Raw genomic sequence first — 20,992 nt, forward strand, 5'->3', positions numbered from 1 at the left:
TATAGAAGCCACTGCCCAAGTGGCGCGATTCCCTACTAGTTTGTTTGTAGGCATCCTGGCTCTCGTCGGGAGTGTATTCTTTTTTATCCATTTTTTTGTTTCATAAATATAACCTTCAATTCTATTCGTTCTGTTCCCTTTGGAATTGAGCCTGTTTTTTCAATTGGTGTTTTGTATGCACTTCTGGATAAGACTATCTACGAATGATCCCATTCGTGGAACTGCGTGATAAACGGACGATGGCAATATATAAAACAATCAAAAGATCCATAAATCTAAATTCATAATAAAATTGATTTAAAAAAATGGATAAATTGCAATAATTCCTGCAGTTATCATGAAAAAAAAGTTCATTCTCAATAGAGACTGAAATAACGGTATAAACTATGTATTCAATAGACCGAGGAATCGCTTGCTGTCCGAACTTGCTAACGCTCGTCGGACTCAAAATATGGTCAACATCTCTGCATTCTACCGACCAAAATTTTGGATCGGCGGTTTGCCTAGAACCGAATCGACGCAAATACGGCGAGTCGGATATCGGAAACTTCGCGGCCTGCTGCCGGCACACTTTAATATGCCGTTTCCTTGAAATTGAAACAACGCTTCATAAGAACTTCTGATATCTATATTTGACGGGATGGATAGCTAAGAAAACCTTATTTGTACCGAAGAAATGGACGCCAACGTTCGTCGGACCACATTGATTATGAACATTGAACATCTCTGTTTGCATCATACTGTCAACTCCTTACAACTCGATATCCAAGAGACCATCGAGTTATGATATGTATGGAGATGAAAATGAAGCGGTTCTTACGATCAAATATCTCGAAACTAAAATATTGGTAATGTTTTTGCATCCGAAGACGAAATGAATTATGGGACATTTCCTTAACCAGATTTTATCTAGGAAGCGGCGAGAAGGAGAATCCGATCTCATGCATCTCTCATCTCATTTCCCATCTTATCTCTCATCTCATCTCATCTCATCTCTCATCTCATCTCTCATCTCTCATCTCATCGCTCATCTCGTCGTTCATTTCATCTAATCTTTCATCTCATCTCATCTCTTATTTCATCTATTATCTCATTTTTTATCTCATCTCTTATCTCCTCTCCTATCCCATCTCTCATCTTATTTTTCATTTCATCTCATCTCTCATCTCTAATTTCTTATTTCTCGTGAAAACATTTCACAAACATAAACAGTGGATATCACTGAATGGTTTGAATTTTCACATTCTTGGGGGAACGCTAATGGGGCTAGCTAAAGCATTGTCCACAACTGTGGTAAATTTTACCATCAACCCTTCGGCATGTTAATACAACAATCAAATCATCTATGCGAGGCAATTCAGTGAATTGATAAAACGCGAAATTGGAGTGTTTTTCTGTTTATAAACACTATCCATATGTGATGACTGATGATACAACTGAACGCCTCCGGCTGCCGTGGCAGCGCATAAAAATAGGTAAAGCGTCTACAGATCCCTTGTGCGCGTTTTTGAAAAGCAGCACGTGGTTTTTGAGGCTGTCATCCTTGTGCTAATTAGTTCTCATTATCTTGTTGTCAAAAAACGATGCCCAGAGTTCGAACTTCTTGGCAAACCTCGAACTCCAAGCAGATTACTCAATGAACCCAAGCTTCAGTCTCCCGGCGTCACTTCCTTATGCCATGATTAACAACATCTGTGCACAAAACGCAATGGTTTTGAAGATTATTAACATTTTTGCGACTGTCATATCTGACCACGCTAAACTTTCAACGTGTTTGTGCAAGATTTTTCTCCTGCTCTTGTCTTCAATCTGAAATAACTTCTCACTCGTTGCAAGAAAATCGATGAAATTTTCAACATTAAAAGAGGACGTGGACTAGTTTAGGGTCAGACTACTGTAAAAGAATCATGATTCGATTGTGATTATTGAGAGCGCCATTTGAAAATATACCATGCCTCCGGATTCTAAGTAAACATTGCTTTAGTGAGTTGTTTTCCGAACTTGGCTCTCGTGACTGGGGTGTTGACACTTCGCTTTTCGTAAAATTCAGAAAGTTAGGGACTACCACTGCCACTAACGTTAGGGACCATTAGGACCGATTTTTCAACACCTTCAGAACGCGGAACTCTTTTTTTTTGCTTAGTAAACTCAGTGTCATCTCATGTAGTTTTTCCAAAGTCTCCGAATATACGTTGTGATTTCTGATAGCATCCTCTTCAATTATTAAGTTTTTTATCTTTTTTTTGTAATTTTTTAAATTTAAAGCATTTTTGTTAAGAAAATTATCTATTTTTTTGCATCCGCTTAATTTTTGATTTTACCCATAGCTTTTACATTCGTAAAATGTCAAATATTACCTTCTGAATCACTTATTTTGGACTCCCAGAAGCTACGTTCAAAATTTGAGCGAAGTCGATTAAGTCTTAGGGGGTGGTAAATGAACTTGAAGTTTGCATGGGAAAACTTGGCCAAGATTATGCAGAAATCGATTTTGGCCGCTAGGTGGCGCTGTAACCGTTTAACTATATGCAGGGCTGTTATAACAGTCGCGGATTTCGCGATTTTCGCGGATTTGTCGCGGATTTATGTGCCACGACGCGGATTTCGCGGATCCTTGAAATTTGGTCGCGATTTTCGCGAATTTGTCTGATTTAAGTCGCGCATTTCGCGGATGCCTATCTATATGGCAGTTGTAATTTACATCATATGCTGATTTATCGACCGTATTCTATTAATAACTTGATGATTTTGTGGCTATATCGGTCTCTTTCTACTCATAGTATAAGGGAGTGGATAATGAAATGATAGATATGATAGAATTCGCTAGGTAGCGCTCTAATTCGCTAGGTAGCTTTGATCTCTACTCCCTTATACTATGAGTAGAAAGAGACCGATATAGCCACAAAATCATCAAGTTATTAATAGAATACGGTCGATAAATCAGCATATGATATGAAAAGTTTGGCTCAAAAAGAAAAGTGTTCTATCCTATAAGATCGAAAAAGCTAATAGGAAGAACACGCCGCGATATAGGCATACCCCTATGAACGGAGTGCGAATTCCGAAAAAGCTACCGATCGATAGAATTTGTGATGAAAACAGAACAATACATTAGGCAGTCGAGTGCCTGAAACTTTTGCCAGTCTTGGTAAGGTGGTATGAAAACTACCAACCAAGCCGATCTGTTTAAAAGCACAGGTCGCACGGCAGAAGTTTCACGCATTCGATGTATTCGTTCAATACATGGCCTACTTGCCTAATTTCACCTTCTATAAAAAAAAATTTTTCACACTTGTTCGCTACCTAGCGAATTCTATCATATCTATCATTTCATTATCCACTTTGATCTCTACTCCCTTATACTATGAGTAGAAAGAGACCGATATAGCCACAAAATCATCAAGTTATTAATAGAATACGGTCGATAAATCAGCATATGATATGAAAAGTTTGGCTCAAAAAGAAAAGTGTTCTATCCTATAAGATCGAAAAAGCTAATAGGAAGAACACGCCGCGATATAGGCATACCCCTATGAACGGAGTGCGAATTCCGAAAAAGCTACCGATCGATAGAATTTGTGATGAAAACAGAACAATACATTAGGCAGTCGAGTGCCTGAAACTTTTGCCAGTCTTGGTAAGGTGGTATGAAAACTACCAACCAAGCCGATCTGTTTAAAAGCACAGGTCGCACGGCAGAAGTTTCACGCATTCGATGTATTCGTTCAATACATGGCCTACTTGCCTAATTTCACCTTCTATAAAAAAAAAATTTTTCACACTTGTTCGCTACCTAGCGAATTCTATCATATCTATCATTTCATTATCCACTTTGATCTCTACTCCCTTATACTATGAGTAGAAAGAGACCGATATAGCCACAAAATCATCAAGTTGTTGTAATTTACTTTAAGACCATTTTTTTTCTCTTAAATTTATTTCTATCGAAGCTTCTTGTTGGGGACAGTCTCCTTCGGAATCAAACACGCATCGATAGCAGATTTTGTGGTAATCAGCTTCAATGCTAGAATTTATTTTATTTTAAATACAAATCTTACATTAATTCTAATTATAAACTTACATCCTCGTATTTGCACCAATCCCTGAAGGAGCACTTCTCCAAACAAATTCACACTTGCTCAGCTTCTCTAACTGCTGTCGTATATACAATTGAACGATCTAAATTCATACATAATGTCCGAACCTACTTTCTCGACAATGTTGCCAGTTTCACTAAAACTTTACAAGTGAAAGTCGTCACAACACTTCTGTCAAACGTTATCTTTTGCAGCTTCGAAGTAGTTTCTGTTTTAATAAACTTTTCAAAACTACGAAATATATTGAAAGTCGCAAATTTATGCAAATTTTTCCAACAAGTCAAAAGTTTTTTAATGGAATGCCAGCAGATATCACGAATGTTTTCGAAGAAAAGGTCATGCGATTTTGTTGAACTGATCTTATATCTTCATAAGAAAAACAATATGAAAAGAATCATGTCTCTACAGTTTCTCTAGATTCTGATGGTATTTCCCAAATTGGTTGAAATTCTCTACTGTGATATCGCAACTTTGAATTCAGTTTTTTGTTCTGTACCCACATAGACCTGTGCGCCGACTATATTTTGCTCGGCGGCGGCGTGAGGGCCTTTTTCGGCCGGCGGTGGCGGCGTGAATAGGCGTGACCAAAATTTGACCATAATGTAAACATTGGCAAAGCAAAGAAGTTGTCATTACGCTTATGAATTTTTAGTCTGAGCTTTTTCATGACCATTGATGACATAAACTATTACGTTTAAATGAATACCTCTATTGATTTCTGTTCGGGTCAGTGCCACCACATTACCTGCATCCTTAGTGTAGTGCATGTTGCATTACTTCATTTCAAATAAAGGGCAATAAAATATCGGTTTTGCTGCAGTTTTTGTTTTGTTTTCTTCGAACCTTCAGAAGCTATCACATTTGATAATAAGGTCGCATTATTTACACTGAGGAATCCCCGAATGATTTCAGGGAGGAATCTCAGAAGGTATTCCAGAAGGAGTCTTAAAGAAACTCCTGGAGGAATGCATGAAGAAAATTCTGGGCTTATCTCTACAGGAACTGCTGTTTTTAACCCTGAAGGACCTTCTGCAGGAATCTTTGGTGGTTTAAAAATCTCTCTTGGAGAGGTCCCTGCAGAAACTTCTGGAGAAATCCTTGATTTTCGAGGAATTTCAGAAGGAAATCCAAAGAGAATCATCGAAAGAGTTCCCGAAGGATTCCCCAAATGAATTCAAGCAGGAATTCCAGGAGAAATCCCCGAAGGAATTCTAGCGGGAATTTCTAAAGGAATCCGAGAAGGATTTTTAGGAGGAATGTACGAAAAATATCCAGGACGAATCTCTGAAGGAATTTCAAGAGAAATCCCTGAGAGAATTCTGGGAGGAACTGCCGAAAGAATTTCACGAGGAATCCTCGAAGATATTCTGGGAAGAATCCGCGAAGGAATACTAAGAAGAATTCCGGTAGGAATCCCCGAAGGAATTCCAGCAGGAATCTCCGAAGAAATTCGTAGAGGAATGACCAAAGGAATTCCAAAAGGGAGTCCCGAAGGAATTCCAGAAGGAATTCCCGACGGAATATCAAGGGAAATTCTCGAAGGAATTTCAAGAGGAATCCTTGAAGAACCCCCCAGGAGAAACCCCTGAAGAATTTCTAGAAGGAATTCCTGAAGGAACTGTGGGAGGAATCCACGAAAGAAATCAGGAACTTCTGGACCAGAAGAAATTTTTGAAGGAAATCAAGGCATAACCAGGCAGGAATAGGAAGTCCTGGAGAAGAAATTCAAAAGGAATCTCCGAAGGAACTCTAAGAAGAATCCCCAAATTCCAGGAGGAATTTCCGAAGAAATTCTGAGAGAAATCACCGAAGAAATTCAAGAAGGATATCCCGAAGCAATCCCAGGAGGAATCCACGACGGAATATCAAGAAGAATGCACGTAAGAATTTCAGGAGGAATCCACGAAGTAAGTCCTGGAAGAATCCCCAAAGGAATTAAAAAAAAATATGAAATTTGAGAAGAAATCCCTAAAAGATTTCTGAGAGGAGCCATGGAAAAATATCCAGGAAGAATCTTCGAAGGAATTCCATAAGGAACACCTGGATAAATTTCATGAGAAATCCCCGAAGGAATTTTGAAAGGAATCCGTGAAGGCATTGAGGGAGGAATTCTCGAAGAAGTTCCTGGAGGAATCCTCGTATAAATTTCATGACAAACCCCTGAAATAATTCTTGGAGGTATCCCCGCAGGAATTCCAAGATAAAATCCCGAAAAAATCCAGCACGGATTCCAAAGGAGTTCCAGCTATAATACACAAAGCAATTCCAGCAAGAATCCCCAAAAGAATTCCAAGGAAGTTCGAGAAAGAATGCCCAAAGTGTACCTAGGAGGAATCAACGAAAAATATCCAGATGAAATCTCTGATGGATTCTCAGAAGACAACCTCGAAGGAATTCTAGGAGGAATCCTCGGAAGAATCCTCGGAGGAATTTCATAAGGAATTCCCTGAGGAATTCCATGAGGGATCCTCGGAAAAATTCCAGGAAAGAAATCTTCGAAGAAGTTCTAAGAGGAATCACCAAAGCAATTCCAAGAGGAATCCCCGAAAGAATCCCAGGAGGAATCCTCGATGAATTCCAGGAGGAATCCCTCAAGGAAATCCTGGGGGATCCCCATAGGAAGTCTAGGGGGAATCTCCGAAGGAATTCCAAGAGGAATCCCCGTAGCAACTCTAGGAGGAATCCCCGAAGGAATTTCAAGAGAAATCCCCGAACGAATTCCAAGAGGAATCCCCTAAGAAATAGTAGGAAAAATAACCGAAGGAATTCCAGGAGGAAATCCATGAGGAATCCCTGAAGTAAATCAAGAAGGAATCTCCGAAGAAATTCTAAGAGAAATCATCAATGAAATTCCAGGAGGAAACCCCGAAGAAATTTCAGGAGGAATTCCCGTAAGAATTTCATAAGAAATCCATGAAGGATGTCCAGGTGGAATCCCGAAGGAATTCCAGGAGAAACTCCAGAATGAAGTGTAGGAGGAATCTCCGGAAGAATATATAGAGGAATCCCTGAAGTTGTTCAAGAGAAATCCTCGAAGCAAGTTCAGGGGAACCCCCCAAGACAGTCCAGTTGGAATCCCCGAAGATAATGCAGGGTAAATCTCTGCACGCAGGGAAAAATTTCTACTCAGTGGCTGAGTTGGTCTTACTCAGAAATCGAAAAATCCTTTGTTTTCTTACTCAGTTTCCGTTAAAAGTGGGACAACCCATTGCCAATGGGTTGTCCCACTTTTAGCCGAAACCGAGTAAGAATACAAAGGATTTTTCGATTTCTGAGTAAGGCCAACTCAGTCATTGAGTAGAAATTTTTCTCGGTGCATGAATTGCAGAGGAAATTCCCGAAGGAATTTTTTCGGTGTTTTTGAATTCTTCTATAAGATTCTCTGAGAGAACTCCTGTAGCAATCCCTGAAATGGAGGAGGAATCACTGAAGAAACACCCGCAAGAGCCCCTGAAACTCCTGGAGGAATCTCTGAAGGAGCTCCTAGGCTAATTTCTGTAAGAACTCCTGTTGGGATTTCTAAAAGCACTTCAGCATGAATCCCTGCAAGAACTCCTACACTAATTTCTGAAGACCTCCTGCAGGAATTCCTTTAAAAGGTTCTTACAAAATTCTTGATGGATCTCCAGGAGACATTTAAGAATCCTTCTGAAAGCCTCTGAAGGGACTTCTGGAAAAACACCTGAGCGAAGTCTTGTTGAAATAGTTCAGGGAGTTTCTGAAGGAATTCCCAATGAACACCTGATCGAACTCTTGTAAAGATCCTCGAAGGAACTTCTGGAGCAATCCTTGAAAGAACTCCTGTAAGAATCTCTGAAAAATTACATGAGGTATTCCGAAGTAATTCCAAGAGGAATCCCTGAAGCAATTTTAGGAGGGATGCTAGAAGGAATTCCTGTAAGAACTCTTGATGAAACTCCCAGGGTAATCCCTGAAAGATCTTTTTAGGATCCCTACAGAACGTCAGTAGAAATACCTTGTTGGAATTCTAGAGAATTTTCTGATGGATCTCCTGGAGGAATCTCTGAGGAAATTCTTTGACTAGTTTCTGAAGAAACTCCTGTAGAAATTCCTGAAGGAGCTTCAGAAGGAATGCCTGAAGGAACTCTCAGACTAATCTCTGAAGAACCTCCTATGAGAATACCAGAAGGATCTTATTGATGAATCTCCGATGTATTCCCAGGAGGCATCCCTGAATCCTATTAAAAAATCTAAAGGAACTCCTGGAGTTTTCCCTGAAGCTTCTACTGTCGAAATCTTACTAAGAGATCGTCTGAAAAAAATCAATCCTGCACACCAAAAAATTCTCAATTTTGATGGTGACGCAATTGAAGAAATTGACGTAATCAACCATGACATAAACTATATTATGATTCATTTTTGCGGCTTTGGAGATGTGAATGAACAGACTAGCATCGCTGAAACTGTTTAAAACTAGTTGGACATATTTGTGAATGCGTTCCCGTAACATTTAAACAAAAAACTTAGTTTTCAGTTCTATGTGCCTTATATTTACATGACCAATAACGTAAAACAGCCGCATTTAGTTTGTTTACACCGAAACGTCAAACGCCTTCGCTCGGAGGAGGCAAGAGTTGGTTAAATCTACTTCTAGTTACATTTACAGAATTAAAAGTTAATTAGTGCCCAATAAATTAGTTGATTAGTACCCAATAAATTATCTTATTGCACAGTGAGTGAATTTACGAGAGTGGAACGACAGCGTGTGCCAGCGCCAGGATGCCATTTATACGAATGCAGCTCGTGACGGCAGAAAAATAGCTCAAGTGCAAGAGGAGCTGTTCCGGATCACGAGAAAGTTGATGGAAGTGAAAAACAGCCAAATATCAAAATATTGTATTTACAGTGACAACAACTTGAATAAAGTACATTCGAACAGGATTCTTGGTCTCTATTATTTACTCTTAACCGAAAAAAAAAACAATGGAAGGGGGAATGTTTTGGTTAGTGGCTGGAGGGAATTGAGGTTATGTTATCGGTAGGAAACACTTGTAGTAAAATTACAAGCCCGCTTCAAAAAGCATCTTGTAAAAATAAGGTTAAACTTAATATTGTGTCATTTTGCTCGCTGCTATATGTCGCAGTTAAATGACGCAAAATTACATGGGTTTTTCGAAGTGTGTGGATCATTAAAAAAATCCTGAAGGCATACCTGAAAGATTTTCTGGAGGAATCCCTGATAAATCTCCAGGAGGTATCACTGAATCATTTTGGAAGAATCTTTGGAGAAACTCTGGAGAGATGTGAATGATGAATAATGAATGAAATCTAATGTAAAAAAAAAGTTCTAAGAGTTTCGTATTTGTATGGACACCCACAAATTGCATTAAAATTTCTTCAGGAGTTCTGAAAAGAGTCTTCTGCAGAGTTTGTCTAAAACAATAGAAAGACAAAAATAGACAATTTGACCGGATTTCAAATTGTTAGAACGTACTATTTTCAATTTAAATATCATAAGGGCATAACTTTAGTAAATGAATTTTTTTATTGATACATATTTTCTAATAGTATTCAGAAAATCGATGATGAGAAATCAATTATTGCAGTCAAATTCTTATGATAGTGACCGTGAGATTTTTTTTATCTCAACTTTATGTTAAGGACAAAAGTCTTGAAATCCCGCTTCAATAGTGCATCAGAACTTTATCTGTGACGAGTAACGAGTAACGAGTGACGAGTAACTGTTACTGTGACGAGTAACGGGTCTGGTGGTACGTCGACTGGTAACGGGTCCAGAGATAGTTGTTCCTGAAGCTCTGGGAGTCTCAATACGTTTACCGTAATAGCACAAACAAAGGTTGACGAAAAATGTGACCCTAATAAAAATAGAAAACTTCATAGGTTCTACGAAACTATTCTTAAAAACATGTCATTATTCAGTATAAAATCTGGTTCAATATGAAATTTGAATATTTATGTTCGTGTCGCGGATTTGCTTCTCGAGTCGCGGATTTTATTTCCGAAGTCGCAAATTCCGCGGATGATATTTTGGAAATTTTGTAACAGCCCTGTATATGTCAAACAAATTTGTCGATGACCGTTAGAGTGATCTGACTCCTGTAAAAAAAAGTTATACCCTACATCAAGTGAGGCGATACATTTGGGATTTCATTATTAATATTATTCCTTTACATGCACTGGCAAAGCAGCAATGATGTTTCGACTCATTTACCTACGTATAACATTTTTCACAGGCGGCGGATCACTTTGGGTTTTTCAACAAAGTTGTTTGACATATAGTCACCTACAAGAATACCAAAGGTTTTGTTTATAGAGCGGTTACAGCGCCATCAAGCGTCAAAATTCTAGATTTCTGCATACATTTGGCCAAAATTTCCCAGGCCGTTGAGCGAGCCGTTGAGCACCCCGTTAGACTTAATCGATTTTGATCAAGTTTTGAATGTAGCTTCTGCGAGTCTAAAACAAACGAATCAGCAGACATGACATTTTTCGAATTTTTTTCATAATGATGATATTCCTGAAAAGGAGTATATTAGTATACAAAAATATAAATATAAATAACAAACACATTTGCAGTGCGATATTGAAGGGGCCGAGGGATTGAGACAACATTGATTGATTTGACAAACACAAGATTGAAAAAGAAAAATAAATAAATAAAAAAACAAAAACCGTTCGCAGTAAAAGTCAAAAGATAAAAATAAAACACAAACATTACAAAAAATACATGAATTTTAATTTTTGCTCCCACTTGAAGCAGGAAAATAGCAAGATTGAAACTTGTGGCAGATGTGGCAGATCTTACGCCGTCACGCACCGTTCTGAGGTGATATACTCGTAACGTGAAATTTAAAATTTAATTGGACTCAACTCTCATACACAAAAAAAAAAAAATGTGATTGATGAAACACCCTTTACGACAAACATTGTTATCCTATTTATTTTTTATTATTCGATAAAACTGATAACATCATTTTTTCATCCAAAAATGTACTCCTCGCAGTTCGTTTCCGGTTGAACCCGTTCGGCCACCACAAAACCATCCCGGTCTACGCAAAATAGTTCCCCATTGCGATCCTGCAGTGTGGCATAGTTCCCATTACCTTCGCAAAGTAGTTCCAGCTGCAAACCGGCTGCTTGAAATATCTTCTCATCCCGGGCGCAATCTGTGGAATAAAAAAAAGCTTGGCTTTCATTTGAATGTTCTTTTAACCGACTGGGTCGCTGTTTTTTTTTTATTTTAAAGAAAATATAAATAAAGTGCTCGAGGACTATGAAGTTATCGAATCAATAAAACCTGATATATATTTGTCGACGGAAAAAATGCAAAGTACAAAGAAAGCCTAGCTCCTAAAATTATAAAAAAGTAAATGAAAAAAGAACGCAAACTTATTTAGTTCTTATAGTTTTAGTTGGTTTCAATTCAACCATTCAATTTGTTTCTTTTATATTGTTGATATAATTGTAGTCTTTTCATTTGACTATTTACTTTCTGTTCTTTATTATACATAGTTTTTCTTTTCTATACATTTAGTGTTCATTTTAATTGCTTACTATTAGATTGATTGATTGATTTGTCTTTATTAGAGAGACTCTTACTATTAGAGAGACGAACCAGCCAAGAGCTGAAAGTCTCTCAAATAAAGACAAATCAATCAATCAATCAATGCTTACTATTCTTATCGTTTTGTTAGAACTTTGCATTTGTCTATCTAGGGTGACAATGGGTATTATCGGCAGGATTGTTCTCTTCGTCATGGGGGGTTTTTGTCAGCCAAATTGCCTGAAACTTGGCCATATAATTCAGGTTTCAAAAAACCCCCTAAGACGAAGAGAACAAAACGGTCGAGAATAGGTAATTTCCCCTATATGTTATTTTTCCTATTACATATTAACGTTTCCTTTCTTCAAGTGTTCCTCTATGGAGTTATCCTGTCCTGACATTTTCTTCTAAGAAACCTGCTCGCAAAAGAATGCTTGTAAAATCGCAAATCAACCAAGTAGGCGTAAGAACATCCCGGGCCCACATCAATTACAAATTCAAATTTCGCCCCTATCGTCAAATACGGATTAAACCTACGATTCCTTGCAGAGAAGGAATTAAATTTCGATCTGACTTCGCCTACTCAACCATTAAATCGAATCATATTGCGAAGCAAAGCAATGAATGAACGACTTCGACGATGACGCAGAGCACAACAAAGCGAAGAAGTCCTCTCCTAGAGCAAGTCGAAATGTTGAAATCAAACAAATCTCCTCTGCCACCCAGTAGTGCGCCTTCATCATGCTCATTCAGCTGATGTTGTTTACTTTGGCAGGCGACAAAATGTGGATGAGGGCAGTGGTAGAACATGTAGCACAAGTCTCTTTCCCTGATGTAGTAAACATACCGTTCCACCTCCTCACACTCGCTCTCTTCTTTGAAGCAAAATGTCTTGAATCTTGAGAAACGTGTGCTGATAGTCTTAAGCGTCTCTATGTTGAGGAGCTGGCCTACATTCAGGCGATTAAGTTTTAGATTGGCTGTCTCGGTTTTACCGAATGGCTTGTTGTTGTTGCTTTTGCTGCTTTGTTGGTTATATTATAATGCCGGTGGCGGCGGTAAAATGTTCGGCGTATAAATAATACTTACTGCAGGTCATCAGGTGCGCCTTGAGGCTGCTCGTTTGGTACTGCTCGATCCGGGTGCCATCGCGCCAGGTGCAATATGCGCTGAAATTGAATTTTTATTACTTTTGCTGACAGTTTGATGTGGTTTGTTAGCACAGCGAGATGGCTCTAAAGAGGATATTCAATGGTTTTCTATGTACCGTAAACCGGGGTCAAATTGATCTCCGGGTCGAAATTGATCAGACGATTTTCCGTTAGATGAAACATACTTCAAATAGGGTATCGGGATGCTTCGTTGGCATAGTCCCCTCGTTCGGCCTATCTCAATGTAAACCAAAAACTCAAACAAACACGCATAACTCGATATCGGAAAAGCTATGCGCCAAACAACTGTAACATTTCGTTTCAATTTTAGCAGTTTGGAACATTAAAATTGAATGAAAATGTCACTTTCTTTAGCTTTTGTAGACGCCATGATTCTTCGGCTTAGTGGGTAGTCTATACACATGATCATAAATGGCATTATTCTGAAACATTTCGAATTGACTTTTCAATAATTGAACATTTGATGCGACGGTCAAAGACGCTACTTTGAACTTGTGTATTTGTTTTCAACGAACAATAACTATTTTACAAATTGAATGTGGGCCGAATATTGTGGACATTTTTTTCACTATGTACCCAAATCTTGGCCCATCAGTAAAGTGACTTCAAAAACAGCGATAAAAAGACGTCAACAGCATTTCTTGCGTAAGAACCAGAAAAAACGAACAGGAAGAAAGATTTTGTGTGCGGTGACTGTAAAAATATAACACAATAATAGGGTTGCGTTGTTATTGTTACTAAATTAAGAAAGAACTTTAGTTAAAGTGATTTATTTATAGTATTTTGAAAATTTAGCTCCGAAAATATAATTTAAAAGTAAAATTGGTGAACAAACAGAGATAATACTTCAGCAGAAATATTGAAAAAATTAGATAATTAGTGGTTCTAGTGCATGGATAGCAATAGGCCAACGTTGTATCCACTAATAGGCCAATTTTTGTACCATAGACCAACGTTGCATACCATCGCATCGAATCTTTTCAACTTAATTAAGTAAAATCTTGAATATTTACGTAAGTTTATTTCCAATTGGTGAAACATGCATTGCCTAGAGTGTGTAATAGGGTGGACATATTATTTCTAGTGCTTTTAATTCATGAGTTATGGTCAAAATTGTCAAGGCGGCTTGCAAAATAGGCCAAGGAATGGTACATATACCCTAGTTTCCAAGCAAATATCGTTGAGTATCGGTTCCCATCTGCACGATAGTCGAAAGGAAATTACTTAAAATATGCTAAACCTAACCAAAAAACGTGTGATCAATTTCGACCCGAAGATCAATTTGACCCCGGTTTACGGTACTCAGGATCAAGTCCTAAACAAGAATAAGAAAAATAGTCTTGTTCAATGAAGTAGGTTCAACAGTGTTGAAGTTGCTGCATCCTGTTCTTACCTATTCCTCAACAAATGGGTAAGAGCAGGATGCAGCAATATCAACCATGTTCAACATACTTCATTGAACAGGACTAACTGTAGTTGAAGTCAGCGGTATTCCTTGAAATATAACTTAGGGAAGCCGTAAGGTATTGTATATGTACTTACATTCCTCGTTCGAACTCGTTTACCCCATAGGTGCCATCGTAGTCACACACCAACGCTGTGTGAGTAACATTCACATGGCCATGTAAGGCGAATTTCTTTTCCAATTGCTTCTGAGCAAAGAACTCACTTTCACATTGTCGTAGGTACTGCTCACCATGAAGTGTTCGATTATCTACGGTTTTCGATCAAATTATCCATTGTGTTCTTCGAATAGTAATCAATACTCACAGCATGGCAACTTCTGCCACATTGATGGCAACACAGCCGGCACCCGTGGCCATGGTTCCCCCGTCTTGGGATCGGCACACCAGCACACTCCTCCATCGCACTGCAACGTTTCAAAGTTCCCATCGGCGCTACAATGCAAGGTAACATCTTGGCGTCCGGCCGCTTCCAAATCGGACCGCCGTCGACTGCAGGCGCAAGTCATATTGTCCGCCTTGCCTTGCCATTGCCATCCAAATATCCGCTTGCCGGTGGTCGAATAGCAGAAACACCGCCCCAGCAGCCGATCCCCCCGACACTGCTTCGGGATGAACTCCCCCCTCGTGTTGCATTGCGGCTTCCACAGGACCTTTTCGGACACGTGCCGGGTGGACAGGCAGCTAGCTGTTTCCAATAATAAATCATCTTATTTAATCCACCGTTGGTCACTAGAACTCACTTGCTCCAAAACTTACTACTATTCAACGCACAGATGGCTCCTTTGGCACAGAATAATCCCGGTGCACAGGCCGTCCCGTTGGAGTCACATCCCGTTTGTCCCAGTCCGAGCCCTCTAACGCAACCGGGGCAACAGCCGTCGAGGGCAGCGCCCGGAGTCCAGTACTCGTCCGCTGCACAATGGACTTGAGAGATGCAGCCGAAAATGCTGTTGCAGGGCACTTTGATAACGCTCTGTTGGCTTTTCACCACTACCGGAAGGAGTGCCAGTAAGAGAACCATACAAATCCGAACATTATTCATGGCTCTTGCACTTTGGGGACTGATTTGAACGAATGGCTGGTCGAGAACTAGTTCCAGCGTTTCTCGAGCTCGATGGCGATGGTAGTTTCCTGTGCAGAGAGAACTTTCAAGTGGCTAGCTGATTGCTGGTGGGTAATCACTCCATAGGATGATATAATGGTGAACGTCACTATGGATTTTATCAAAAATCCACTTCAAATTGCTTTCCTCTATCGTGAACTACTCGGACGTGTTGAGTGTTAGCTTGGTTATTTGTTCTTGTCGAGCCAGAACTGATCCTTCGTTGGGCACCTTACAGCAATATTGCTCTATATGGTGTGTCATCACTACTGATCAGAACTGTTTTGCTCTTTCTTGATCAAAGTTACATTAAAAGTTATTGCGTTGAAACGGCTATCTCAGTCATAATGTATTGACGATTTATTTTATTCTACCCGATGTGTTTATCGAAACATGGGGTAGAATAAAACAAATAGTCAATACATTAAGACTGAGATAGGCGTTTCAACGCAATTACATCCAGATTCAGTCGAAAAATTTCAAATCATTACATTAGAAGAAATTCAGTAACAGTGTCACTGTATTACTTAAAATGCATGAGAGCTCTGAGGTTGTACATCAAGTTTTATAGAGAATGTGCACAGTAAATGTAGCGTGATTAGCTTAGCTTAGCTTAGCTTAGACTGACTGCACATATCTATGGTTGCTACTTCGTGATTGACTCGAACCAATGACAGTTGCACAATGAAACCAACTAAAATGTAGCGTGAGTAAAAGCAACAAATTGAAAATTAAGCAGTACAAGTACTCTTCGATATAACGTACAAACAAAAATCTCTTTGTACGTTATATCGAAGTGTACGTTATATCGAAGCAGAGAAAAAAATAATATTTTTTGACGTGAAATAATGTAAATAATGATTTCGGTGAAATTCACAAAACCAATAATGCAAAACATGAGTTTTCACGAAAAACTCATTTCGTTTTTTGTGCTTCGATATAAAGTACAAAATTTTTTTCCCCATATTGCGCTAATTTTGGGTAACAAAACTAATGCTGCAACACAGCATTGATATGAGTGATTTCGTAGTTTATCTGGGGGTTCTTCCTGAGAAAAAATAAAAAAAATCAATGTTGTACGTTATATCGAAGCAAAATGTACGTTATATCGAATTCGCTATATACCTGTAAAACGATTTTCCCATAACTTACAAAGATGCATCATTTAAAATTTAGTCCATTCGTTGTGTTTCATCGAAATGCGCGTTATTTTTGTTTGATGCCTTCCTGAGCTTTTGTACAGTATCATGCGCAGGCTTGTAAACAATCGACACTTTTCACTACCTTCGTTTCGTTCCCGCGGTCGGGTGTCAGCTCGCTTTGTTTCATTCGAGCGCGACCGCTACCTCTTACACACAACACGAGCGGTAGAACGAAGATCAATAAACAAAAAAGTGGATCAAATCATCGTCATCTGACACGGTGACATTTGTCTAATTCCAGCTTTTCGCAAGATTTCAGCCAATTATGATTAAGATTGGTATAATATTAGTTTATTCGTGTGTGATAAATCGATTACGACACATACATTTGTACAAAACAGCTCTCTTTATGAGAAAGACATGAATAATAAAAACCGAACGATCTCCCGAAGACGCAATCGTGGTCAAGCGCATTCATTCGACATTTTTGTTCCGGACAGTAGTTTGATCGCTTGTGTTGCGAATGTTGGAGACAAAGGCAGCCGAATATCGACAAAAAAGATGTCAAAGACTGTGATCGCTAACAAGACTGATCATGCGCCACTAGTTTTGCAACATTTTATCAATTGCGCCTGAAGTTTTGCCAAAAAAGACGCTGCTATTCGTTTCTAGTTTTCGCTGCTAACACTAGTTTACAGCATTTTTGAACTCGGTTAGCTGATGATCATTTTTGGTGTAGAATCATGCCCTGAGTGCGAAAACGCGAAGGAAAAAATTACAATAGAGCGGATTTTTTTTCGACTTTCCATACAAAGTTGATGATTTAAAATCGATTTTTGTTATATTTTTATGCAAAGTCGCTCACTTCACACGTCTTATTCTCCGTAATCAATGCTCCGATTGAGCTGAATTTTTTACTGTAACTCGCCTTCATATGATATGTCAAAAAAAAATGTTGAGAAAGAATTTTTAGATTGTTTTTTTTTCTTATTGAAAAATATACATTTGTTCAAATATTTTTGGAAATTTTGCCAAAATTTAAAGAGATCATTTATAATTCTCGCCACTATCTTGAATTTCATCAATCTGACGCAAAACCTGCATTCAGATGATCGAATGGTATTGTATTCAGCTTTTAATTCTTGGAAACAGATTTTAAATTGGTTGAACAAAACGCAAGATATTTGAATTTTGTTCAATTCCATATTTTATAAAGTTGTAAAACCCGATATTGAGCTAAAACTTAAAAACTGCTTTACTTAATTTTTTTTAAGCACGGTTTCTAAATCGGCGCTAAATTGTACTTCAAAAATTTTGGTCGATGCCAGATGTTCACGACTTTCGTTTTTTTTTTTTGTAAATTAGTGTAATCAGAATCCAATTCGTTACAATTGGACGAAGTGTAGCGAATTCCGGATCATCGAATCCGCCACTTCAAAACCATGTGAATTTGGCAATTCGGGGCAATATTTACATTACTAGCAGATAGCAGTGTAACAGTTTCGAACCAGTTCGGGACAAGTTGAAACGGGTGGTGCAAAATTAAGTTTTGAAATAGATTTCAATAAAATTTGGAAATTTATCCTTCGCCAAAAGATTGTTTGAATGTATGCATTCTTCTTCTTTATGGCTCTACGTTCCAACTGGGACTTGGCCTGCCTCGCTTCAACTTAATGTTCTTTGAGAGCACTTCCACAGATATTAATTGAAGGGCTTTCTTTGCCTGCCATTGCATGAAATTGTATATTGTGAGGCAAGTACAATGATACGTTATGCCCAGAGAGTCGAGAAAATTTTCCCGACCGGAACGGGAATTGAACCCACCGTCTCCGGATTGGCAATCCATAGCCACTGGCTAACCCGTGTTATCGTAATCAAATTGCTAATCAAATTGTTTATCATCAATAGAAAACATCATGTTAACCCGCTGTTTCATTTTGCCCCATCCGTTTCAAATTGCCCCGTTGTACTTTTTACATGAAAATTAAGGTGGTCCATATTTTCGTGGAAATTGGAAACCAAACTTTTTTATTAGCAAAAATATCTATGTAGAGTAATGCGGGGCAAAAGTTCGCACGGGGTAAAAGTTCGCAGTGGGTATTTTTCTGAGCATAAGTTAAGAACCCAAACAAATCTGTATGGGTTCGACACATATGTAATCAGGTCAGTTACTCGTCAATAAAAATTGGAATGATTTCGGTATGGTTTGGCAGAGTTATGCGATAAAATGTGTTTCTATCAGGTATCAGGTATCAGTAGGTCGGCTCTAGAGGCACGTTCTCCTCCATTCGGGAAATTTGTGCCATCGCCATGAACACGAGCCTATTCATCATTTACCTGACGGAGAAGGGAAGGAAAAAGGATAGGACATGGGAAAGGACAGGTAAGGGAATAGGATCGTCATACTCGCAAAAGCGTACCACAATGGGTTCACATAGCGTCCTGAAAAGGACACTGTAATAACGCATAAGCGTACCACAATGGGTTCAAACAGCGCCCTGAGAAGGGCACTGTAATAACGCATAAAGCTTAAAGAGAGCCTATAGCTCTTTACCACAGCGGGTCAAGAACAACAGAACGTCCTGAAGATTCAGGTTTCTGAAGTTAGTTTCACTTAATAAGTGTTTCCCGAGTACTCGGAAACGCAATTGCGCAAAAACTGGACAGTTACATATTAAATGATACGAAGTTCCATAATCGGATTCACAGCTATCACAGGCAAATGAATCAGCTTGCTGAATATTCGCCATGTGATAACTGAGTCGGCAGTGGCCAGTCAATGCTTTGACCAGCATGCTGCAATTCTGCTTTGACAGATTTGTTAGATACTTTGCCACCCCTAGAGATGGCTCAGTACAATACAATTTTGTTTGACGACATGACTCCAAACTATTCCAGTATTGTTTGTGCTGAGTGGCAGCCCAGGTGTCAATCTGAAGCTTTACCCAACACTTGGATACCGGAATAGCTGGCTCAGGACCAATGAAGTCATGTGATGCTCCAGTGCGAGCTAACTCATCAGCCAATTCATTTCCAGCGATGGAAGAATGGCCAGGTACCCATACAAGGTGAACAGCGTTTGCTGAATTCAGCTCCTCGATTTGAGTTCGACAAGCGATAACTATCTTCGACCTGGAGTTGGCCGAAGCAAGTGCTTTAATAGCAGCCTGGCTATCTGAACAGAAGTATATTACTTTGCCCATTACGTGCTGCTGAAGTGCTGATTGCACTCCGCACATAAGAGCAAAGATTTCGGCCTGAAAAACGGTGCAGTGTCTACCAAGTGAATAAGACTGATACAGCCTTAGCTCACGAGAATAAACACCAGCACCTGCTCGACCTTCGAGAAGGGAGCCATCAGTGTAACATACGATGCCGTCTGAAATACTTCTCTCCAGATAACCAGATGTCCACTCTTCCCGGGAAGGGAATTTCGTGGAAAATGTCCTATATGGAAAATTACAAGCAATTGTAAGATCACTTGGAGCAAGGACAACTTTGTCCCAATTCACCAAAAGTGGAAACAACGAGGTGTGTGTTGAACTGCGGTTCACAGGAGTTTCCTCTAGTAAACCGAGTACCCATAGACGGTAAGTGCAAGAAAGTGCTTCTTGTTTGAGATGAATGTGTAGTGGGGCAACGTCAAAAAGAACTTCGAGCGCTGCCGTAGGCGTTGAAGAGAACGCTCCAGACATCGCCATTAGGCACATCCTTTGGAGATGGCCTAATTTTGATTGGACCGTTCTCACTTCGCCCTTTTGCCACCACACAAGACATCCATAAGCCAATATTGGACGAACAACAGTTGTGTAAATCCATTTGATATACTTGGGTTTAAGACCCCAAGTTGTACCAAAGGTTCGCCGGCATTGCCCGAAGGCCATACAAGCTTTCTTGATTCTGAACTCAACATGAGGTGTCCAGGAAAGCTTGGAATCAAGAATGACTCCAACGTACTTTACCTGTTCAGTCACATTGATTTCAGAATCAAAGAGACGTAAAGATCGAACACCATTACGGTTTCTCTTTTCCGTGAAAAGAACAATAGATGTTTTACTCGGATTTACCGAAAGGCCATATTGGCGACACCAACCCTCAAATTGCTAATCAAATTGTTTATCATCAATAGAAAACATCATGTTAACCCGCTGTTTCATTTTGCCCCATCCGTTTCAAATTGCCCCGTTGTACTTTTTACATGAAAATTAAGGTGGTCCATATTTTCGAGGAAATTGGAAACCAAACTTTTTTATTAGCAAAAATATCTATGTAGAGTAATGCGGGGCAAAAGTTCGCACGGGGTAAAAGTTCGCAGTGGGTATTTTTCTGAGCATAAGTTAAGAACCCAAACAAATCTGTATGGGTTCGACACATATGTAATCAGGTCAGTTACTCGTCAATAAAAATTGGAATGATTTCGGTATGGTTTGGCAGAGTTATGCGATAAAATGTGTTTCTAGGTGTTTTGATAAAATTTTTGGACCTTTC

At 39.1% G+C, this 20,992-nt stretch overlaps 2 protein-coding genes across 9 annotated transcripts in view; one reads left to right on the plus strand and one right to left on the minus strand.

The window, feature by feature from the left end:
• LOC109623115 (neurabin-1) overlaps positions 1-20,992 on the plus strand; it is a 196,661-nt gene that overhangs the window by 56,154 nt on the left and 119,515 nt on the right. The gene's annotated exons all lie outside the window — the stretch shown is intronic.
• LOC109623117 (uncharacterized) lies at positions 10,979-15,389 on the minus strand. Of its 2 annotated transcripts, none has more exons than XM_020077597.3 (5): positions 15,017-15,389; positions 14,565-14,945; positions 14,337-14,508; positions 12,712-12,791; positions 10,979-11,245 (listed from the first exon to the last, which is right to left on the minus strand). In XM_020077597.3, exons 1-5 carry the CDS (start codon positions 15,300-15,302, stop codon positions 11,058-11,060), a joined length of 1,107 nt encoding a protein of 368 aa, XP_019933156.3. In that variant the 5' UTR covers positions 15,303-15,389; the 3' UTR covers positions 10,979-11,057. The 2 variants fall into 2 exon arrangements, with proteins under 2 accessions (XP_019933156.3, XP_062710134.1); XM_062854150.1 differs by having other exon boundaries at positions 10,979-11,263; positions 15,017-15,364.

The sequence above is a fragment of the Aedes albopictus genome, chromosome 2 (assembly GCF_035046485.1).
Source record: "Aedes albopictus strain Foshan chromosome 2, AalbF5, whole genome shotgun sequence".
Classification (NCBI taxonomy): domain Eukaryota; kingdom Metazoa; phylum Arthropoda; class Insecta; order Diptera; family Culicidae; genus Aedes; species Aedes albopictus.